This window comes from Gaeumannomyces tritici (genome assembly GCF_000145635.1).
Source record: "Gaeumannomyces tritici R3-111a-1 unplaced genomic scaffold supercont2.4, whole genome shotgun sequence".
Taxonomy (NCBI): domain Eukaryota; kingdom Fungi; phylum Ascomycota; class Sordariomycetes; order Magnaporthales; family Magnaporthaceae; genus Gaeumannomyces; species Gaeumannomyces tritici.
The window spans coordinates 3,527,276-3,549,329 of NW_008804548.1; the positions used below are offsets into that span (position 1 = coordinate 3,527,276).

At 58.1% G+C, this 22,054-nt stretch overlaps 9 protein-coding genes across 9 annotated transcripts; 6 read left to right on the plus strand and 3 right to left on the minus strand.

Moving 5' to 3' along the window:
* Window positions 1-319: 319 nt before the first annotated feature.
* On the minus strand, window positions 320-4,137 carry GGTG_08583 (UDP-galactose transporter). The gene is made up of 5 exons (XM_009226425.1): window positions 3,014-4,137; window positions 2,900-2,929; window positions 2,456-2,764; window positions 1,621-2,337; window positions 320-1,530 (listed from the first exon to the last, which is right to left on the minus strand). The coding sequence occupies exons 1-5, from the start codon at window positions 3,095-3,097 to the stop codon at window positions 1,252-1,254; spliced, it is 1,419 nt and encodes a 472-aa protein (XP_009224689.1). The 5' UTR covers window positions 3,098-4,137; the 3' UTR covers window positions 320-1,251.
* Window positions 4,138-5,668: 1,531 nt separating this feature from the next.
* Window positions 5,669-8,846, minus strand: GGTG_08584 (hypothetical protein). Its single transcript, XM_009226426.1, has 6 exons — window positions 7,630-8,846; window positions 7,254-7,548; window positions 6,689-7,176; window positions 6,247-6,601; window positions 5,962-6,178; window positions 5,669-5,901 (listed from the first exon to the last, which is right to left on the minus strand). Exons 3-4 carry the CDS (start codon window positions 7,085-7,087, stop codon window positions 6,296-6,298), a joined length of 705 nt encoding a protein of 234 aa, XP_009224690.1. The 5' UTR covers window positions 7,088-7,176; window positions 7,254-7,548; window positions 7,630-8,846; the 3' UTR covers window positions 5,669-5,901; window positions 5,962-6,178; window positions 6,247-6,295.
* A 195-nt stretch (window positions 8,847-9,041) lies between these two features.
* On the plus strand, window positions 9,042-10,374 carry GGTG_08585 (alpha/beta hydrolase fold protein; the record flags this gene model as incomplete). Its single annotated transcript, XM_009226427.1, has 2 exons — window positions 9,042-9,268; window positions 9,435-10,374. The coding sequence occupies 2 exons, from the start codon at window positions 9,042-9,044 to the stop codon at window positions 10,372-10,374; spliced, it is 1,167 nt and encodes a 388-aa protein (XP_009224691.1).
* A 1,743-nt stretch (window positions 10,375-12,117) lies between these two features.
* GGTG_08586 (extracellular metalloprotease) lies at window positions 12,118-13,729 on the plus strand (the record flags this gene model as incomplete). The annotated part of the gene is made up of 4 exons (XM_009226428.1): window positions 12,118-12,784; window positions 12,868-12,965; window positions 13,095-13,322; window positions 13,412-13,729. The coding sequence occupies 4 exons, from the start codon at window positions 12,118-12,120 to the stop codon at window positions 13,727-13,729; spliced, it is 1,311 nt and encodes a 436-aa protein (XP_009224692.1).
* Window positions 13,730-13,753: 24 nt separating this feature from the next.
* On the plus strand, window positions 13,754-14,044 carry GGTG_08587 (hypothetical protein; the record flags this gene model as incomplete). The annotated part of the gene is made up of 1 exon (XM_009226429.1): window positions 13,754-14,044. One exon carries the CDS (start codon window positions 13,754-13,756, stop codon window positions 14,042-14,044), a length of 291 nt encoding a protein of 96 aa, XP_009224693.1.
* Window positions 14,045-14,777: 733 nt separating this feature from the next.
* GGTG_08588 (hypothetical protein) lies at window positions 14,778-15,463 on the plus strand (the record flags this gene model as incomplete). Its single annotated transcript, XM_009226430.1, has 2 exons — window positions 14,778-14,788; window positions 15,091-15,463. The coding sequence occupies 2 exons, from the start codon at window positions 14,778-14,780 to the stop codon at window positions 15,461-15,463; spliced, it is 384 nt and encodes a 127-aa protein (XP_009224694.1).
* Window positions 15,464-16,103: 640 nt separating this feature from the next.
* Window positions 16,104-18,496, plus strand: GGTG_08589 (chromate ion transporter). The gene is made up of 4 exons (XM_009226431.1): window positions 16,104-16,377; window positions 16,453-16,500; window positions 16,592-16,713; window positions 16,843-18,496. Exons 1-4 carry the CDS (start codon window positions 16,249-16,251, stop codon window positions 18,107-18,109), a joined length of 1,566 nt encoding a protein of 521 aa, XP_009224695.1. The 5' UTR covers window positions 16,104-16,248; the 3' UTR covers window positions 18,110-18,496.
* An 890-nt stretch (window positions 18,497-19,386) lies between these two features.
* Window positions 19,387-20,847, plus strand: GGTG_08590 (hypothetical protein). Its single transcript, XM_009226432.1, has one exon. It carries the CDS (start codon window positions 19,571-19,573, stop codon window positions 20,534-20,536), a length of 966 nt encoding a protein of 321 aa, XP_009224696.1. The 5' UTR covers window positions 19,387-19,570; the 3' UTR covers window positions 20,537-20,847.
* Window positions 20,577-21,961, minus strand: GGTG_08591 (hypothetical protein). Its single transcript, XM_009226433.1, has 2 exons — window positions 21,390-21,961; window positions 20,577-21,302 (listed from the first exon to the last, which is right to left on the minus strand). Exons 1-2 carry the CDS (start codon window positions 21,630-21,632, stop codon window positions 20,799-20,801), a joined length of 747 nt encoding a protein of 248 aa, XP_009224697.1. The 5' UTR covers window positions 21,633-21,961; the 3' UTR covers window positions 20,577-20,798.
* Between the last annotated feature and the right edge of the window lie 93 nt (window positions 21,962-22,054).

Here is a 22,054-nt window from a genome sequence, read left to right on the forward strand (position 1 = left end):
TCAGGTTCCACACGTGATGCCATTCCGCGTTGAGGAGCGGGATGTGGAGCCGTGCCTTCCCAAGATGGTGATGAATCTTGTGCCGCCATCATGTCGTACGCTCCTTCCGTGAAGAGTGTTTTGCTCGGGTGACAGATTGCGTGTTCCCGCTGCCCGACAAGAAGAGGGGTTTTGCACCGGCACCTATGGCGTTGCCGAAAGATGGAATCAGGTTCTTCATCTTTTGGGTTTCGGCTTCCAAATCGACAACAAGGTGGCATCTAAGTGTCGTTGGAGATAACGGCTCCCCGTCAGCTTGTAACTCTCCCCTGCACATGTGGGAACACATCGAGTTTAGGTTCTTGCTTTTTAATGATTGTATTGATGGCCGACTCTATCACTATTCGCCATTGACCCATGTTCAAAAGACAACTCGAAAGCTGTCGCGAGCTTGCGTCTGTATACGGCGCGCCCCTGAACACCTTAGCCACAGACCTGACGCACCCGCCGTCACGCCTCTGGGCAATGGCCACAGAACACAGGTGACGGCAGTGCCGCGGTAGGATCCAACACGCGCGAGGAAACAGTGTCTCCCGGCCGGTCAGGCAACTGCCGCCATTCGCGTCGCCGACAAGACCTCTAGGTTATCCATCTGCTCTCGTCCCCGTTCCGGAGACGGAAGCTGCCGTTGGATGCTACCAGAAAACTGCGAGGAGAACAAACGGATATCGAGGAAAATCCTCACGCGGCCCCTTCGTTTATTCTCATCGCCCTTGCCCGTGCCAGCGGTCTCCGCAACTGGTTGTCACGGTCGCGAGCCTGGGCCCTGATCCCAGTCAATCCAGTGTCGGGTTGACAACGTGTTTCATCGCGTCCCTCGCCGGGGTATCTGTCTATTCATGCAGAATAAAAAAAAGAGGAAGAAGTGAATAAAGCATCGTCGATAATGCGGATAGGCGGTTTTATCCCCGCCGCGATGGGTTTTCTCTTTCAAAGTTCGCTTCGATGCTCTCGTCTCCATACCCAGATTGATTTTTGTTTCCTCCCTCAATTGCTCGTGGGAGGGCATTCACATCGATTCATGGTGCTGATTTGTTGCAGGTGATGAATATCTTTTTTGTAGGTAAGGTTCATTGTCGGCGGGTCGGGTAGGGGCAGGGAGGTTTTGTGGTCCTCTATCCGACATTCACCGCAAAGGGTCCGCCGAACACCCCAGCTGGTGGGTATGGTCTTTGTTTCTGTCGGACCGCGTTCCGCACGCACAGCGAGGCTTTACTCGTCCCGGTTCTTGTCGCCCCTGGCCGACGGGACCCGGTTATGGTGCCGCAAAGGGGAGGCAGGGCGGGATGTGGACAAGCCCATGGCGCGGACAGTGTCGAGGGGGTCGAGAAGCTGCCTCTTTTCGCCCATTGGCGTACCTGTCTTGGGCGTCGAGTCGATCATAGTCTTCTCGAAGCCGACAATGTTGAGCGGCGGTGGCCGTCCTCGCTTGCGGTCAGGGCCGCTGTACAGGTACGTAGCGAGGATGACTAGCGTGGTGCCAACAATGAACTGTGGGGAGCAAGTTTCTGGCTTAGCATGTGTTTTGCTTAGGTGCGCATCAAGATAAAAGAGAAAAAAAGCCCGGGCAGCAAGACTTACCGTGAGGTTGAACTGGAAATTGAAGAACCAGACGCTGAACAAGAAGCTGATGACAATGCTGATGCTAGTGGCAAAGTTCTTGGCAATGTTGTCGGCGTAATTGATGCACAGCGAGGCCAGCACCCCGCCGACGGCCTGGAACACGACGGCGGTCCAGACGACCCAGTTGTAGCCGTCGAAGAAGCCGTGCTTGGCGATCTCCTCGCCGTCCTTGAAGACGACCCCGATCAGGAAGGCGGGGAAGAGCGAGTAGAAGGACAGCTGCACGTTGCGCGTCCAGACGGTGCGCGGGGTCGGTGAGTCCTTGAGCACCTTCTCGAAGTAGACGCCCGTCAGGCCCGAGACGGCGGCAGCGACGAGGACGGCGCTCAGGCCGATCGAGTAGTTCATGATGGGTGACGTGTCCAGGTCCTCCTTAATCCCCTGGTACGTCGCCGACCGGCGGGCGAGGGCCCCGCCGATGTCCGACACGGCGCGCTTGGTGAGCTCGCGGGCTACTTCGGCCGCACCGTTGGCCAGCTGCCCGAGCTCGTGGACGGACCGCGGGAAGAAGTGGTCGCTGAAGTCGTGGATCATCATGTGCGAGTCCTTGGCGTTGTTGGTCGACGGCAGCGACACGATGGACACGCCGAACGTTAGGAGAACTAGCGAGAACCAGCGCTTGGCGCCAAGGGACCGTCCAAGCATGATGACGCTAAAGAAGGCGGTCGTGAGGATCTATCGGGAAGGAGAAGAGTCTGGGTCAGCTGCTGGAAACCTGGCTGCGAACCTCGCGAGCGGGCTTTGCCCCTCCCGGCGCACGCTCCCGCCAAGGAACTCCCCAGGCCTGCCTAACCTTGAGCTGGTACAGGATCTGGAAGTGGACGGGATCCAGGTTGCCGACAGCAACATAAATGAGGGTGTTCTGCAGTGTGTAGAGTGTTGCAGGTATAGCAAGCTTCCAGCCGTCGCCGGAAAAGACCGAGTTGTAGAGCTGCTCGAACAGCACCGTGGCCGGGGTTTGGGGCGCCAGGCTGCGCGAGTGCTCGTTTATGGCGAAGGTCAGGCTGATGGCCAGCTTGATCACCTCGTTGAGGAAGACGGCGGTCGAGGTGAAGTATCTATGGTCGCCGTCTGGAGGCATGATACGAGAATAATGCATAATCTGGGCATGGCAGAAGAGCATTCCGCGTTAGCATGAGCCTGCGCTTCCCTGTCGGCGCTCGACGACATGACCGATTGCGACGCTAGCAGAGGTGGGGGTTGAGGAGGCAGATTCTGGGAGACGAGGGTCGCGTACGAGGATCAGGGCCGAGTTTTGGAAAGTGAGCTGCGCGCAACAAGAAAGCCCAGTTAGCAAAGAATATCCCAACACCCGGCTAGCAAGCGTAGTAATTCGCAAATCTGTGCTCACCGTGATCAACGAAACTTGCTTCATGGGCATGCCGAAGAGCATCGGGCCCTTGACCGTGGATGGTGGTGCATCCATTATGGCCATGATGACGTCTTGGACGCGGACAGGGCAGAACCGCCAGTCTGATGGATCAGTGAGCGCGCCACAGTTCAACTGGCGCGGCCGGCCGCTGGGACGAGGGCCGAGATGGATCAATTCGGCGCGCGACCGGGTTTCGGAGTATTCTGGGAAAGAACTTTTGCGCAAATCGGTGGGTGGTATACCACAACAGCTTTCGTTGCGCGAAGCAGCTGTTTTCGAGAAGTGGTGCGGGTGAGTGGGAGAAAAAAAAGTGGTGTGGCGCGCTGGGCTCTGTGATTTTTTTCTAGCCAGTGGCTTTGCCAGAAACCGCAGTTGCGTATGGGCAAAGAGGACGCAAACAGGGCAGTGTTGCGCCAAACTCCACGACCAGGGTATGTGTGGCCTTGCTCTGGTCGACTGCAGGTCGCACTCGCTCGCACGCTCCTCTCTGGGTTCGACGTTATGCCACACGTCACATTCGGTTGTCCCTGACACCCCTGGCAAGACGGCTCCTCAGCCTGATCTTTGTCGGCCCTGGTCGGGAATCGATTGGTCGGCTGGGAGAGGGTGTGAGGCCCAGCTGTGGCACAGAGAAAAGGGGACGTGGACAGCCCAGCAATGGCGTCAGAGAGAAAAAAAAAAAGGACAGACAGGACGAAAAGGAACGAGAGCTGAAGTGTGCGTTGTCGGCCTGGTAGCAAAAAGGTCACAATTTGAGAAATGGGGTCGTCAATTGAGTGGTTGAGCGGCTGCCCTCCCTGATGGACCTCCAAGGAGAACCGCTTGGAGCTTGGTGTAGGAGCTTGGCCGTCTGGAAGCCTGCAGGCGGGCCTTTGACAGACGAATCTATCGTCCGTCCTGGCTCCAACACGTCAGGACTGGCCAGGCCGCGGTGGGAAGGTGGCCAAAACGATCAGGCAAAGGCCGCGGAGTCGCTCCACCGCTCAAACGAACCTGACGCCGAGGCCAGCTGCAACAGTCGTTAGCAGTGAGCTCGACTCCCATTGGGCTCTGGCTGCAGCACCACGAGCATTCTACCGCCCAACCAGTGTGTGCGGCAAGGCTTGTGCGGATCATCCATGGTCCAGCTCCCAAGAGTACGTGCTCGCTCTCCCGCGGCCCCAATCTTTCCTAGCCTGGCCGCTTTTCGGCAGCTGAGCTCCGCTCGATCGTAACCCCGCAATCGTTATGGATGACTGTGCCCTGTCCGTCCAACCCCCTTTTTTTTTCTATTTCGTTTCTGTGTGCCCCCTTTCCCCTTGCCGGCGTCCGAAGCTGGCCAGGAAGGAGAGTGAGAATGGACTTGGACTTACTGCTGCCCTGGAGGTTCTGTGCCAGCGTTGGCCGATACTGGGGGAGACGAGACTTCGGATGTGGGCGGACTAATAATGGTGTCGGGCTGGAGGCCGAGGCAAAAGCACCACCATCCGACGGCTGTTGTCGCGGGTTTGAAGTCGTGATAAGTTCGGGGGAAACACCCTGGCAGCGGGTGTGCGGGATCGCCGGACCCTTTAAAATGCTTTTTTTTTCTTCCTCTGGCCCCATTTATTCACGCTTGCAGCGAAACGAAGACGTCTCGAAATTAGCTCTTTTTTTCTCTTTTCGGGAACCCATGGAGATTTGTTCTCTTTGGGGGTTGTCACCAGCGCATCGCCGGGGACAAGGAGGGGCCCATCATCTCTCAACACCACCCTAGCCCACGTGAAGTTCCGATCAGATCTTACTCGAGGACGGACCAGGCTACTGAAAGGCCGGGGCTCTCCGGCGCCAAGTCCCGCGTATGCAAGCGCTTAAGCACAGGCTCGTCTTACCACCTCGCTGGCATGCTTCTCCCCCAGCTGCTGTTAAGTAATAGCCTCGTTCGCGATGCACTGGAAAAAGTCCAGCCCAAGGCCGGCGAGGCAAGCACATGGATGTGCGCCTATGCACTGTAACCCTCCCTGCTTTGTGCCAGATCCAGCTGAGCACACAATCCAGATCAATATCCCTCCTGGCATCATGGCCCCATGACATGCACCTTTGACACGAGATCTTCTTACCTGGCCCCCAGGTGTGGGCGGGAGGGGATCACGCGCGAGCGCGGTTTTAGTGCGCCATCCCGAGCCCGCACCCAGTGACGTCTTTGGCCCGACCGTCTCCTCCCCCACTAGATCCCCCCGCCCTCCAACTTCTTCTTAGGTAGCGTGCTGGGGCCGAGACCTCCGCCGGTCGATCGCCGTCGCCTCTTGCGGCGGTGAAGGTGGGTGGTGGATACGGTGGTGCCAGAGGTCCCGGTCGTCTAAACGCGTGAATGCTCACGCGATGTCGATGCGACCAACCCCTCACTAACGGCATCGGGTAAATTTAGTGGCCTGCCCTGAATCATCCACTGCAACCCAATGCCACAAGAATCCCTCAGGACGACGATTCTTTGTCCAGGGTGACAGAACTTGGAATTCAGGGTCTGTGTTTGCGAGGTTGAACTGTCTGAGGCCATCCACCCTCGAGCTCGAGGCATTGCGCTTTTCGTCAGGATCCAACGTGCCCTCCCTCTAACGTCGGCACCGCTGGATCCCACGCTAGTCCAGAAAGGCTGCCCTTAAAAGGCGATAAAATGCGATGTAAATTTGTCTCCGACGAGTATGTATGTATTTGGCCGATAAATAAGTACATTGGAAACGGGAATTTGTAAATTGCGAAGGGCGAGAGCCAAAATCGCAAGCCGTAAAATCAGACTGTCTCGGATACCTCAACTGGGGCCAGATCCCACCTGGTATAAAATAGTTGATGACACCAGTAAAGCTAGCTTTCGTATTGGTCTTCCTGTTTAAGGAGGGTGTATGTGTTGGCTGTTTCGGCATGCTCGGTTAGGAATACATCATTTGGTGGGCGGTTAAAGGTTCACGTACCTTCCTCGCGAAGGTGGTTCGTAATATCGCGCATTATCCTCACCTCGTCGTCGCCAAGGCCGTGCAACAGAGGCCGCGATTTCATTTCGGTAAAGATGCGTGTGAGCGGGACGTGGTAGACGAACATGTCCCGGTAGTGGGCGATGAGTGTTTGGGCGTCCCGGAATAGGGTGTTGATGTGTGTATAATTTCCATATCTGCTTCCGCGGTACGGGGTCTGTTCGAGATGAAGTCATCATCGTCAGCTTATCGAGGGAGCAACTGGTCTTGACCCGAGGAGCTTACCATGAGCCCACATGTGGAGGCCGCCTTGCGCTCGTACGCCGTTGCGAGCTCAATGCTGTTCAACAAGTATAAAAACCGGCCACAAGACCTCGGCAAAAGGGACACTGTCTTCGTTTATGGTGCTGGCCTGGAGTTGCTGGAGCAGCAGCAGGCGCAGAGGGTGGAGGAACTGCCGGATCACAATCTGGCTTAGTTGCGTCTCCATGATCGGGGTCACGGGGATCTTGCCGAAGAACATGCTGCGCCTGTCTACAATCTCCTCCATCCCCAGCGTCTCCTGGCCTGTTATACGCCAGGGGTCCTCGATAATTCGCGATGCCACCCAGAATTCTAGCACGTCTTGGAGAAGCCTGCTCTGTGGGCGTGGCATCGCTGTCAGCCCAGATTCATGGCATCAAGACCTCAAGACAGTAGAAGCATGGAGGGGATCGCGCCGGCTCACTCCGCCTTTGGCTCTCTTCACAGCCATGTCAAAAATTCGAGACACCACATCATTTGCAGGCTGAAGGCATGCGCCAAGATAGGCGCTCATATTGGCGCCGATGTACGCCTGAATCGATCGCTCCGTGACAGCCGGGGATGTGAGCGCATAGGAAGGCATTCGTAGCCGCCTGTGGGCGCCGTTGATGTCGCGCCAGCCGTACCAAGTGGCGTCTACCTTTTCGGGCACAAACTCTTGGACCACGACGCTGAGTGTTGCGGAGCCGGGCACTTGGGAAAGCTCGATCGTTTTGGTGGTGTTGGGCAGTCCGGTGCTGAGGGCGCTGAGCCGTAGGCTTCGTTCTTCGTGGTGCTGTTGGCCTCGGGGCCGGCCCGGAAGAGAGTAACGTCCTTCAGGCATGCCCTGAAACACGGGATGCGCAGGTTCATCGGGTGTGCTGCATGTGCCTCTGTATAGCTAACGCAGGGTGTCAGGTCGTTTGTTGTACACTAGAAGACAGTGGTTAGATACCCATCAATATGACCGAGTCTGTAAGTGAAGAGGTGTTGGCAGCGTACTGGCATACCCTTCGACCAACTCGCTGGCAACGGATGCAGGGCACAGTCCCTTGATCCTACGCCGAGACGGGGGATCGCTGAGGAGAGCGATCAGTAGCGTCTGGGATGGTTGGAAGTGGCGGGGGTTGTCGGAGCGGCCATGTGGACTGCCTTGCTCTATTGCCACGGCGGTTCCAGCTACTGGGGGGCCTCGCCGACGAACCCGGCAAATCTGACGATGCCGCTCTCCTGTGGAATTGGGTTCGTGCTGGTGATGCGTGTGGCGGCCCTTCTGGTTGCATCATATCCTGATATTTTGGAAATCTGGGAAGCCATAGGGGCAGTGTGGTCAGTATATGTGCCGTATATCAATGTTTTTCGTCAATATCTCGTGGCTTTTCTCACCTCAAGCAGATGGTTGGCGAGTCTGGAACATCATGCCAGTCCGCGTGGAGAGGCGAACTGAGCTGCACTGGCTGAGATTCCCCATCGTTGGTTGCCATGACTTCTGGCCAAAGGGATGTTTGTACTGGCTGCAAGGCCGAGTGTATCATGAGGAGTCAGATCAGGTCACCCAGAGCGGTTAAGCCTGATACAGCTAATCGCAGAACCAATAGGAGCTCATCCCACGGCGTTGAGCGTGAGGATAGTCGACAGCGCGAACCCCAGAGGACCAGCGAAAATAGGACCGCTTCCTGCCAGCGCCTCTATTTAAGTGGTTGGGGATTTATCTGGCCGAGAAGCATCCTGAAAGGCCTCGAAGCGCCGCTCCGTTGAGCCACCGACCCCGGTCCTGGCCGTTTCCTCCATCCCACTGCGCCGGAGCCGACTTTGCGGGAATATCCTTGCCCAGCTGGCGGCCATGTCACTAGTTAGGGTTTCCAGAGCCGGTGATTTGATCTAACTCGAATGACGTTATGCGCCGTGTAAAAAGGCGCAGCAGGTCTCACGAGAACGCCGCTGAGGCGGCCGTTTGTATCCGTTCCCCGCACTCGAGACGGGGAATAAAGATCAGACCATACAGCTCTACCTAAAGTCCATGCTTGCGTTGAGCGGAGTCGGGGATGTTGGGCTGAGATGGCCGGATCTGCCGAATTGAAAGTCTTTTGCGGGCGTGAGGAGCTGGGGAGCCAGCTTGCCGACGTAGCCACGGAGAGGCCATGGCTGCGACTGTGACTGCTGTCTCCATCTCGAATGGCATCTCGCCAAGACATAGGGACCACGTCTAAGCCCTCAGTAGACCCTCCTGCGTATATTGCTGGCACCTAGCTTCGTCTCAGCGTGGTCACTGTCTGGCTGAATGCATTTCCAGTGCCGCGCGGTAATGCCGAGCCAGGCGTCAACTCGGACGCCATCCCAGATATTGGCGTTTTAGGAGGGACCTGAAGGCCCCGCCAACAGTGAGCAAGCTGCTGGAGATAGATAGAGCCCCTCGCGGGCAGACAAATGGCGTCAGGCACGACGATGGCCGTGGTCAGGGATCACGGAGGACCAAAGACGGCTGCCCCTTTTTCTCCAGGGATTGCCCGTCGACCCGTCGACCCGTGTGGGCTTACATAATGGGACCTGTCGGTGGCCTGAGCCCTGTCTCTAGCGCCCTGGCTGCCCGGCTTAGCCGGCATCCCCCGCAGCATTCCGGGAGATGACACGTGCTAAAAATCACCTAAACCTGGGGAAGCCAGTTCGCGAAGGAACAACCCAAGTCTCACCGCCCAGCTCTCCCCGCCCGCTCTTGTGCCTCGTCGACAGCACCGATCCCGCACATCCGCCCCGAACGTCGCAGGAAAAGGACGCGGTCTGGATTACTCGCGTTTCCGATGGCAGGTACCGCGACAGCGGGGGCTGCTGCTGCAGCCTCGGCCGCCATCAGCCCAAAGCTGCCGCTGCTCACCCGACTCGCCTACGCGGCCATTGCCTTTGCGCTCCAGAACTTCCTGGTCGCCCCGACAATCCTCTTCATGAAGATCAGGCACCGGCTCAAGCCCCCACGCATCCGGCCCAACATTGTCAAGACGTATCCTTGCCGCCCGCGTCTTCCAGTAAGGTCAGTCCGTCGAGGCGGGGCAGGGTCTCGATCAGATCGAGTCGGGCGCAGGCGCGCGGCAGAGTGCCTGGGAGATGGGACGCGAGACGAAAGAGATAAGAGAGAAGACAAATAAGAAAGGGTTCTGACTAGCGGCCCGCGACACTCACGGCCCTGTGGCATTCAGGATCTTCTTTCCCACGGCCTACGACCCCGCAAAGCCCCGCGAGTTGCCCATCCTTTTCACCATCCACGGCGGCGGCTTCGTCTTGGGCACCCCGAATGACACGGACAGGTGGAACTACCAGTTCTGCAACACCCACGGAGCCCTGGTCGTAGCCCTCAACTATGCCAAGGCGCCCGCCAATCCCTTCCCAGGCCCAATCCACGATGTCGGCGCCCTGCTCCTAGCGGTCCTCGACGACCCGGCCCTCTCCAAGCACATCGATGCAGACCGCGTCGCCCTCCTTGGCTGGTCTGCCGGCGCCAGCCTTACACTGGCGGCGGCGCAGATGCCGCAGGTTCGCAGCCGACTAGCCGCCATCGTGCCAATGTACCCGGCCGCCGACGTCACCGTGGGCTGGGCCGTGAAGGAGAAGCTGCGGCGCTACAAGCCCGAGCTCGGGGGGCTGCGTGCCAGGCCCCACGACTATCTGGCCGGCATCTCAAAGGTGTTTACTTGGGCATATGTGCCAACCGGCCAGGACCTGCGCGACCCCCAGATCAGCCCCTTCTTCGCCCAGACGTCCGCCTTGCCGCCCCGCGTTTTTGTCGTCGGCTGCGAGCTGGACCTACTCTCGCACGAGGCCTGGAGGCTCGCCTCTCGTCTGGCGGGGAGGCCTGTGCCTGCCATGGATGAGGTAGTAGGGCGTCAGGCACTCACGCCCAAGGGAAAGCTTGTGAAGGACGACGAGATCTACCACTGGGAAGTCCAAGTCGCGCCTTCTACTGAAGAGGGCGGAGATGCTCGAGAAAGATGTTACAAGTGGCTGCTGGTGCCGGATTCTGTCCATGGGTTCGACATGGAAATCCAGTCATTTGTGGGCAACGACCCGGCGCACCTGGCCGACATGAAGGCCAAAACGGCTGAGGTCATCGGCTTAATCGGTGATTGGCTTTGGAAGTAGACGTGCCATATGTTGGCTGTCGGAGAGGGCTGTCTGACCACTCTAAATTCTGACGGGTGCAGTTGCTCGAATCAGCGTACCATTCTAGCTGCTGACACCTGATGAAGCCACCATCTATGCCGACGTTCATTGCCCGGATTCGCTGGCCTTTCCGTCTGTTTGCAGAGTGGGCGTGCCTGAAAGTGGTTCCCGCAGTGCTACCGATAAGCTAGTCTTAGTCTCCGTGTCATCCAGCCCACCACCTATATCCACCCGGCCGCACCTTATGTGCATTCAACGCCACCCACCTTGTCAGACGACATATGTCGAGCACCGCATGTCGTCCAACCCGGCCTCGCAATTTCAATATCACAGCTTCCGAGGGCTTGCATCTGTCGTTTTGAGCACTGGCGGGCGGTGGTCTAGACCTCGCTTCTACGAAGCACTGGCCCTCCTTTTCCGCTGCAGGCTGCAGGCTGCAGGCTGCTGCGGTGCAACTGGAACCTAGGGCGTGTAAGAAAAGCCTCGGCCAGTGGCGTTGCCCGTTTGGTGTCGTGCTTACAACCACTGCACTATAGGTAGGGCTGTATGCGGACTGCCAATGTTGTGTCCACATCCCAGACGTTGGTGAAGTCATTGCACAGGGCTTGAAGACACGTCCAGGCTCGACAGCCCTGGAGGCAGCAAAAAGTAGGAACAGAAGCAAATTTTAGGCGACGATCCCCTCAGGATAGGCGCCGAAAGACATCATCGACGTTCGATATACCAAACAAGAGGGTGCCACGACAAGACAGGGCAGCTTTCTCATCCTTGCCCAAACAGCTTGTCTGTCTTTACCCCTCCACTACCCAGGGGGCTTACTCATTGGCAGGGGAGCAGGGGCAGCAGCTCTCCAATGGCCGTGCTTGCCACCAGAGTGCCTACCTAGCAGAGGACATCGCGGTGAACCCCGCTTCTCGATAGCAGCCAGCCACGTCGGTGAAAAAAAAGCAAATGGACCGGCTGCTAGCATGCACGGCAGCCTCAGCAAACACAGGGCGCGGACGGTGCCTCCGCGATTGGCCGTTGCCGCTGCCTAGTCGCGACCGAAGAGGAAAGGATAGGTGGCATGCACGTCCTTGAGTAGCCAACCGGAAACGATTTGACAGAGAAGCGACCGATCAGGCCGCCCGAGAGAAGGCAGCGATCATCGATGTCCGGTCGACCAGCCAGCCACACGGGGGCTGGACTTTCCGGGAGGGCTGAGATGCCCATGCGGACTGACCGGCTGCCCGCGACAACCTAAACATTTGGACCCGTTTGGACCCCAAGGCTATTTTTCACGCAGCTTCATGTTCTTCAGCTGACCACGAGCTGCCGCATACGGCAGGCTAGGTTCTCGCCAAGAGCTAAGCAACCGCAGCCGCCCTCCAGACACCCCTCCGTCATGCCTTCCCCATGAGCCGACCTACGTGGCCTTGCTGTCTTGCTTGCGACGACCATACCCTCCATGCTGTTTCGTCTCCGATTCAACTAGCCACCCCTCGTCTCGCTTGTTATTTATCACGATATATAAGTATCGTCAGCCGCCCCCCTTGGGTTTGATACCGAACATATTCTTCCCAGAGAAAACCTCGCTCCTCAAGTAACTCTAAGCAACCTACACATTCTCTTGACCAATTCACCCACACGTAACCTACTACCCCCTCATCGGGTTCGTTTTTTGGACATCTTCATATCCTTTAGCAAAGATACCCTTTCCAGAACAGCACTCAAGTCACAGCCATGTGCCAAAGCAACCGCTGCTACATCGTCCCCCAGTACCTCCTCCGCAGCATCGTGGAAAGCAACGATGAGGAAGTCACCCCCGAGGTCCGCCAGAATGCCGACTGGACCCTGCGTGAGGGCCTCGTCGACCTAAGGGCCAAGCGGGCCGACATCTTTGCTTCCCTGACCGTCCCGCGCGGCTTCCACGCGCAGCAGCAGCAGGCGATCCCCCACCGCCACAGCATCGTCCCGGACGTCCTCTTCCAGCAGATCGCCGACAGCGACGAGGTGGACGAGGACACGCGCGGCCACGCCCGCGCCGAGCTCGAGCACATCCGCTCCAAGATCGCCGAGTTCAAGGCCGTCCAGGAAGGGTCCGCCTCGGCCCAGAAGCCGACGCTGCAGGCCGAGGGCGCCAGGGGCGACGAGAAGGAGGGCGAGGTCGCAAAGTTCTACCGCGCCATCTACGACGCGCAAAAGAACCCCAAGGAGTCCAAGCTGCCGGGCAAGGCGATTCGTCTCGAGGGCCAGGATCCCACGGGCGACGTAGCCGCCGACTCGGCCTACGACAACGGCGGCCTCGTCCTGCAGTTTTACAAGGACAAGTTCAACTGGAGCTCGATCGACAACAAGGGCATGCACGTGGTGAGCTCTGTGCACTTTGGCATCAACTACGAGAACGCCTGTGAGTTTTTGATGGCCTCTTGGGAAACCTCGCTAGGAAACACCATGGCCATACCCGGTGTACTGACAACGAAACTCTCACAGACTGGGACCCCAGCAAGATGCAGATGGTCTACGGCGATGGAGACAAGTTCTTGTACAAGTTCGCTGAATGTATTGACGTCATCGGACACGAAATGACCGTAAGTCTTGGATCCCGTTACACTGTTACAAACCGCGAGCCGAGTTGAAGTATACAAAGCCAGGGGGGGGAGACATGGCCAAACATCATGGATCAACTCTGCTAACACGTACCGATTCCCATCACACAGCATGCCATCACGGAGCACACCAGCCCCCTCAACTACCAAGGCCAGTCCGGCGCCCTGAACGAGCACGTGTCGGACGTGTTTGGCATCATGGTCAAGCAGTTCAAGGAGCAGGAGAAGGCCGCCGAAGCAGACTGGTTGATCGGCGAAGGCTGCCTCCTGCCCGGCGTGAAGGGCGTCGCCCTCCGCAACATGAAGGAGCCCGGCACCGCCTACAACGACCCTCGCTTCGTAAGTAGATCTTGTTGCCGTTTGTTTCTCTTCACACACCCGCCTGAACTTTCCCGCAATGACTGACACCGCCATCCCCACCACTGCAGGGTAAAGACCCACAGCCCAACCACATGAGCGGCTTCAAGGTCATGACGGCGGACAACGGCGGCGTGCACATCTACTCGGGCATCCCGAACCGCGCCTTCTGCCTGGCCAGCATCGCTTTTGGTGGCTTCAGCTGGGAGAAGGCGGGCCAGATCTGGTGGCACACGATGAACTCGGGCCGCATCCCGCCGCGCTGCAACTTTGTCCAGTTCGCCGACGTGACGGTCGAGGTGGCGGACGAGAAGTACGGCGAGGAGGCGGCAAAGATCGTGCGCGAGGCCTGGAACACGGTTGGCGTCGTGCGGAAGCAGGGCCTCTAGGTGCACGTCCGCGACCAAGCCAGCATGCTCCGCCACAGGGCGGCGGCGGGCGGCGGCGGCGCTCTGCTGCGGCCGACGGGGCCTGGCGGCGAGGCCGTCGTTCCGGGACCCCGGCCGGCGGTGGTGGGCGCGCGGGCTGCTGCTACTGGGCAGAGAGAGGTGGGTGGTGAAGGCGTCCCTCCTCCGGGCTGCCCCATCGCCGCCGCGTCGGACCGCGAGGAGAGGAGGAACCGCAGCATGGCCAAGGGGCTGAAGTACAAGTTTGTCGGGCGGCGTGCGGCGGATGGGCATGGGGATTGTGACACCACTTTCTAAGTAGTATGTTTGGAGTGCAAGCTGGATACTAGGAATCTGGGGCTCATTACTGGTGCTTCGATCCACGTCTAGCAGTAAAACAACAAACTAGACTAACTCATTGAAGCCACCACCATACTCTATATAATACGCTCCATCGTACCTACCACTCACCTACTTCAGAGGTTGGCGACTCCATTCCTATTGCTGCTCCCTGAAGACATCATTCCTTCCCTCCTCTTGACCCGTCCCCACTACGCAGATTCCGTATAACTGGACGGCGAAGCACACACGTCCGATTGAGGGCGACTGACCCGGAGTAGAGGCACGGGGCACCCCGAACTTTCCCACCCCGAATGACGTCATCTTCGGAACGTAAAGCAACCGGCAGGCAGGCGGTGGCATGCGGGCGCAGTCGACCGTGCACCCTGGAATGTGCCGGATCCCGCCAGCTGATTGGTGCGTTCATAGGTAGGTGCCTGGTCTCCAGCCCCACAGCCAGAGCCCACGCAGCAATGGTGGGTCCGCCACCCCCACCATGCCTGGTTGACTTAAATTCGGCCCCATCGGAGTTGCTGACGACCTGGACACACATCTTCTTTGCCTCTCCATCTCCCGGCGAAGCAAAGGCGCGCAAGCAAAATGGCATCCTTGCACGACTCTCTCCCCTTGCGTATCGCTCAGCCTGCGCGACGTCGACATCGAGACAACAAGAGACTAAGCAAGAACCGAGACGAGCGCAAGCCAGACAACAATGTCCCGAATGTATCTCTAAAGAGTGTCGAGTTTTCGATCGAGACACGTGAAATCAGCATCACAATCCCCCCAACGCAACGCTCACCGAGACCCCAATCAAAGCGTCTCCGATCGGAGCGTGAATCGGACCATGATCTAGTGAAGCGACACGAGCGCTGGCTCTCGAGCCAGATCGCCGAACTGGAAAGCTATACATGGTGGGGTAAAATTAGCGCAATTGCAAACATCTGCAAACTTGGTTGGCCGAAGTAAGGAAACACAACATGATAATTGTCAAGAGTCGCTGCTAACACATTTGGAATCATCGACAGGGACCGCTGGCTTGGCGTTGACGACCAGCTTGTCAAATACGCCACTTTTCCCAAGCGGCGATCGTCAACCGTGTTCGCCTATCTGGAGCTTCCTCAAGAAGGCGACTTCGAGATTCCCGAGGCAAAGGATGCAGCTAAGGGCTACGCGAACGCGGCCGCTCTCTTTTACCTGTGGCGCCCAGCCCCGATGATCATCTTTGCGACGCAACGTTATCGCGAATGGATTGACATGTTCACATACTCGATCTCTGGACCGTCTCAACACATCAAAATCCACCGATATCGTTTCGACTTTTACGATGCCCAAATCGACAAAAAGGTGCGCGGCGCCATCTCCGCCGTGATGGATGGGCCAGACCAGGCCCTTTCTTGATTTCCGGGTCGCCTGGTCCACTGCACATGGGTGGAGTTTCTTTGGTGGGCACCACCAAGTGCTTGTACGGAGGTGTGAGGGTCAAATAATCTACAGTGGGGAGGTCACTCGTGAAGCGAGGGCAAGGGCCAGGGGTATGCACTAGCCAATCCATTAAAACGCGTGTGGGCGGATTCGAATTGGTGCTGCGATTGATGTTGAAAAAGAAATGTAGGCTAGGCTTTATTTGGTAGGGGCTGAACATGGGGTGCTCTTGGCGCTACCTCGAAAATGGCGATTTTTTTCGCCTCCTATCTCCGTAACAGAATGATGTCTCGTGGGGCACGTGGGCCAGGTGGGTGGATGATTGGTGAATTGGTAGCTGAACGGCCCATTTTTTCTCCCACCTTAGCTAAGGTGTTTTTTAATGTTTATGCAACGTATATGTAAAATTTTAATGTTTATTGAAAATGTATAAAAAAATAATAAAAGTAAAAAAAAAAATATATCATTTATTATTTTATTTGAAAATGCGTATGCGTTAACGCATACGCACTTTGACCCCCCCCCCCCCCCCCCCCCTGGCACCTTGGCTGAGGTGTTTATGTCCATATTTTCCCACCTTGTCTGAGGTGTTCGCCCACCTTGGCTGAGCTGACTACTCCCGAGTTAAATCCAACGTCCTGACCTTGTCTTGATCGCAACTTACGTCCCGAAACGGAACTGACGGCGTGAGATCGCGCGACTTGGTGCCCAACCCAACCCTTTCGTCGTTTTCCATCCCTTGTCAAAGGCAGGCTGGGACAATGGGAGTTGGGCGGACGCTGCTCTCGCTGGGCCTCGATCGCCTGGACGAGAGGCTGTGGAACACTGTCTGGCAGAATTGGTATCTGGGCTTCACCTCCTTTGGCGGCCCACCGGTGCATTTCAAGATTGTCAGCACCATCCGCGCACACAAACCCACGCTCTTCGCGGCGAAATAACTTATCAGCTAACAGCATTTTCCCTAGTTTTACGACAAGTTCACGACGAAGCTAGGATGGATAGAGGAGCAAACTGTGAGCGCCGTCCCGAGCCCGCTCTTGTGTTGTTCAAAACTAGATGCCTACGAGAGAACCGTATCTGACCTGTACCTGCGGGCATCACCAGTACCAAGAGCTCTTCAGCGTTTGCCAGGCCTTCTCCGGCCCCGGCAGCACCAAGATGCACTACTGTATCAACCTTATCCACGATGGCTTCATCCCGGCCACGCTCGGATTCCTAGTTTGGAGGCAAGTTTCGGGGCCTTCTGTCTTCGGCAGCCCTGCTTCCCTGCCATTCCTTTCTGGCAACCCTAAATGCAACCGCAATGATCGCGCTCCCTCCAAGGACCACTGTACTGACATACCGTGAGAAAACAGTCTTCCCGGCGCTCTGGGCATGTACGGCCTCGCCGTCGGCGTCGCCAACATCGGCCAATCGCTGCCCCGGGCCGTGTATGCGCTCCTGTCGGGCCTCAACGCCGCTACTGTCGGCATCATCGCCTTGGCCGCCGTCCAGCTCGCCCAAAAGGCCATCACGGACAAGACAACCCGCATTCTGTTATTTCTTGGCGCCGCCGCGGGTCTGTTGTACAACGCGCTCTGGTACTTCCCCCTACTCATGTTCGCCGCCGGCATCGCCGCTGTCGTGCACGACTATCGCTGGCTGCACGGACCCGTCAAGGCCGTCTGGCGGCTGGCGACGCTGCAGAAGCTTAGGGGAAGGGGCGCCCGGGCGGCTAGAGATGACACGGTCGAGATGCAGCCGGCAGGGTCAGCGCAGCCCGAGAACGGCGGGGGGATGCCAACAACTTCCCGCCCGCCGACAGGTGACCAGGGCCTGACGCGCAGGTTGCCTGGCTCGAGCCAGGAAGCGGCGGGTTCGGCAGCCACAAGCCCCGTGGCAGGGGAACCCGACTCGCATCAACCTGAAAGTCGGGCCGTGCCGGACTCTCACCAGCTCGACATGTCGTGGCAGTTCGGGCTATTCATAATCGTCTGTTTCTTCATCTCGTTCATCGTCATCATGGTCCTGCGCGGCATCTCCCTGCCGGGCGGAAAGTCGATTTTGTACAGCCTGTTCGCCAACATGTACCTTGCCGGAACCATCATTTTCGGCGGCGGCCCCGTCGTCATTCCCCTCCTGCGGGAATACATCGTGGCGGAAGGGTGGGTGAGCCCCCGTGACTTTTTGGTCGGCCTCGCCATCATCCAAAGTTTCCCGGGCCCGAATTTCAACTTTGCCGTCTATCTCGGCGCGTTGACGGCGTCCAACGCGGGATACAATCCAGCCGCGGGCGCGGTGCTGGGGTATCTCGGCATATTCCTCCCGGGTCTCATCACGGTGCATGGCACGATCGGTGTGTGGAGCGCTATCCGGGGTCTGCGATGGGTCAAGTCTGGGCTCAGGGGCGTCAACGCGGCTGCGGTCGGGCTGATCTTTACGGCCGTGTACCGGCTGTGGCAAATCGGCTGGATCGACGAGGGCTTCCAGAACGGTACGAGCCTGGCCGACGACCCTTGGTGGGTTGTGGTGTCGGCCACGAGTTACGTCGGTGGTGCCTGGTTCGGCGTCAACGCACCTATCGCGATTCTTTTCGGCGCAGTCCTAGGTCTTGTTCGATACGGGGTTATCTCTGGGAGCTAGTTTGGCTAGGGGGTTAATGTGCATGTATCTTGATGCGGTGTCCCCTTTGTGCAACGAGAATGTTTCCGTCGACACAGGCAAAACACCCAGCGGAAGTAATGCCTTGAAACAAGAGCCAGAAGGGGGCGGAAACAATACACTCCGGCCTTAATACAATTCATGGAGCCTTTCGGCTAGGATAGTCTCACCACTGAACCACCACATCCGCCAAGCCGTCATTGACGGTGCTCAGACGTATCTTGGCGGTCGACGCTCCCTCTCCACATCCCAGGGCGACGTCTTTTAGGGGGAGAATGTCCGCAGCGTCCGTAGTCGAACAGTATGTCGTCCCCGCCGTGCCAGTAGGCATTTGCAGACTAGTACATAAGCGGCCCAGATAGATTCGAGCTCCCAGTTTGGTAATCAAGTCGGCGCTCAGACATCACGGCGCGGCGCGGTGGCTGGACTCTCGACCACCTCGGCTTCTGCGAACCTCTTGAACTTGATCTGGGGCGTGTCAATACAAAAACTGGCCAGCTGGTCAAGTGCAACTTCGAGAGAATATGAGGGGTATCGGGCGGTTATCTGCTACCTAGCTGCATATAATACTGAAAAGACTCCGCCGGATCAACTATAAGCGAGCTGGCAGACAGAGGGTGAGAAATGGAATGTTGGAAATGGCAGAGATCGGCGGCCATCAAAAAGCCAGGACTTCCTGTTTCGGCAAAATTGTCTCGACCGATTCGTGGGCCGTATTTTCTCGGCCATAACCGAGAGTTCGACCATTGGCCTACGTTCATGTACACATCGGCTCCTTTTTACCCTCCAATCAGCGAGCCCGGAAAAAGAGGCTGAAATTTCCTGCCCAGACAAATTACCGACAGGTCGACATGCCGCATCGTGGTTCGCAGGGGACCCTCCGGCAGAGGATCTGCCCAGACTCGCGAGGTCTGCTCCGCGGGAATAGCAGGGGTTTGGCGCATCCCCCCGCCGCACTATCCATGCTAGGCAATCTCGCAAGACCTCCTCCCGCGCGCGCGTGCGGGAGATCAACAAAGGATCTGGAGCTGGGTTCAGTGCTGGGCATCAAGCTGGGGTTGCATGACTGCCAAAGCAACTCAATTGCACAGCCGTCTACCAGGTTCACGAGGGGGTGATGGGTCGTGTTTCAAGCCCCCTCCCTGAAATGCCACACGTTTTTTCCCACCAAACACAATCACCCGGCCTGGCAAGGTATAACTGGTCAATGTTGAAATGTTACGGTATATAAACAGATTCAACCACCTCTGGTCGAAATTCGGATGATGTTCTATACCCCAGGGTTCCCATCTGATATCCTACTTCCATTCTTTTAGTCGCTGCTCTGCTTCGCATCTTTATATCTGAGATCTCAGTTCCAATCCAGGACAGCTGGCCTTGGTCCCTTCGTTTCTCCACCTGTCTATCGTGAAGCTCCTGACCACTTTCACTCTTTTCCCGAAAATGAAGTTCACCGTCGCCTCCACCATCGCCCTGCTGGCCTCGCTCGCCTCCGCGCTCCCCACGGGACCGGCGCTCGAGAAGCGGGCCAGCGTGAACGACGCCTGCAACGTCGGGTTCGCCACGCTGAACGGCGGCACCAAGGGCGGCGCCGGGGCGGCCACCACCATCGTCAAGACGTACGACGAGCTGGCGGCTGCCGCCAAGAAGACGGGCCCGGCCGTGATCCTGGTGCAGGGCAACATCTCGGGCAACAAGAAGGTGACGGTGACGTCGGACAAGACCATCGTCGGCGCCGCGGGCTCCTCCCTCACGGGCGCGGGCCTGTTCGCCAAGGGCGCCAGCAACATCATCGTGCGCAACATGAAGATCTCAAAGGTGTCGGCCGACGGCGGCGACGCCATCGCGTTCCAAAAGTCGACCAACATCTGGGTCGATCACTGCGACCTGTCGTCGGACCGGAACAACGGCAAGGACTTTTACGACGGGCTGCTGGACCTGACGCACGCGACCGACTTCGTCACCGTCTCCAACACGCACTTCCACGACCACTTCAAGGTCTCGCTCGTCGGGCACTCGGACTCCAACGCGGCCGAGGACACGGGCAAGCTGCGCGTCACGTACGCCAACGACCGCTGGGCCGACGTCGGCTCGCGCCTGCCGTCGGTCCGCTTCGGCACCGCGCACGTCTTCAACAGCCTCTTCAGCAACGTCGAGGGCTCGGCCGTCAACACGCGCATGGGCGCCCAGGTGCTCGTCGAGTCGTCCGTGTTCGACGGCGTCAAGAACCCGATCGCCTCGCTCGACAGCAAGGGGAAGGGCGGCGCCGTCGTCAAGGACGTCATCGGCGGCCAGAGCTCGGCCCCGGCCGGCACGCTCAACACCGTGCCGTACAAGTACACCCTGCTCGGGTCCGCCAAGGTCAAGGCTGCCGTGACCGCCTCCGCGGGCCAGACTTTGACCTTTTAAAATCTGCGACTTTAGCGGCACCTCATACATAGCATAGCCCAGTATGCATCTTTCTTTCTTCTGTAAATATTTCTGTCATGTGTACATCTATTCCTTGAGCTCTAGCCTCATTTCTGGGGCGACGTGTATATATCAAAACATGATATCAGAGCCGTGCGTGCGCACAGCATTTTGCAAAACCAAGAGAGTTCCCACCAGTGCGTGTTTTTCCCTTTTTCCTTTCCATATCCTCCCTGTGTACAATGTCTTTTTGCTTGCTCCCTTAAACAGAAACAGGCGCGTGAAGCTTGTCCAGGTTGGCGTTCAGCGCCTCGTACCACACGGCCGCCATCTTGGCGTAGCCCTCTGCGCTGGGGTGCAGGTTGTCGCCGGGCGCGAGGTCGTCGACGGTGATGAAGCTGCCGTTATTCATGTCCGCGAGCGCGATCTGGGCGCTGCGCGGGTGGGTGCGCGCCAGGTCCCTGATCTCCTCGTTGAAGTAGCGCGTGCAGTCCTGCAGCGCCTGGTCGCTCTCGCGGCGCGGCAGCAGCGTCGACGTGATGAGCAGCGGGGCCGTCGCCGCGTCCCCCGCGTAGGCCGGCCCGAAGACGGCGTCGATCATGTCGCTGTGGATGCGCCGGGCCTCCTCGCGCGTCAAGCGCGCCGTGCAGTCGTTGGTGCCGACGTTGAGCAGCAGCAGGTTCGGCTTGAACTGGTCGATGACGCCCTTGGCGCGCGTCTGGTTCGCCAGCGGCTGAGTGCGGATGCCGGGGTATCCTTCGTGGTGCTGAGTTTTTTTTTGGGGGGATCGCGGACTACGATGTCAGCCAAGGCCCGCATGCGAATCGTAGAAAGCAAGCATCGCAAAACTTACGTTCTCGGCGCTGTTGCCGCTCCTCTGGGTGCCCACGTAGTGCAGCTGCCAGCCGTCCGCGACGAGCCTCTCGAGTAGCGGCTCCCTGTACCCATCCGTGAGCTTCCCTGCCGAGAAGCCGGCGGTGATGGACGCGCCGATGGGCATGGCCCTCAGGGGAAACTCGGCCTTTTGCGCGTCGGCGCATCCGGCAGCGAGCACGGCCAGGACGGCGGGGAACAACTTCTGCCACTCGCTGAGCATTTTGTTTACGGTCTTGTGGAAGGTGAAGAGAATCAAGCTAGAACAAATATGAGAAGAGTTGTGCTGGATGACGGTAAGAATCGTTTGTAGCTGGCGGCCAGGTTGGGATGGTTCTTCAATCCATCATGGCTTACGGAACAGACTGGCACTGGCGCAGCCCTTAAGTACACGACTCCCAGAGCGGGTAAGCGGAGCGAGGCCAGCAGCGCACGACGATCCGAACCATTTTTCGCATTTCTCCCGGTTGCCCTGTGTCAGCCGGTATGTAGCAGTGCTCCCGGCTTTTTGATGGCCGGCCACCTCCAACATTCCTTTTCCAAGTGGATCTGTAGAGTGGGGATAATTAGGGTATGGCACAAGGATCCCCATTATGGACCCACTAAGGGTTCCGCGGTTGCCTGGTAAAAAACCTGGCGAAAAAC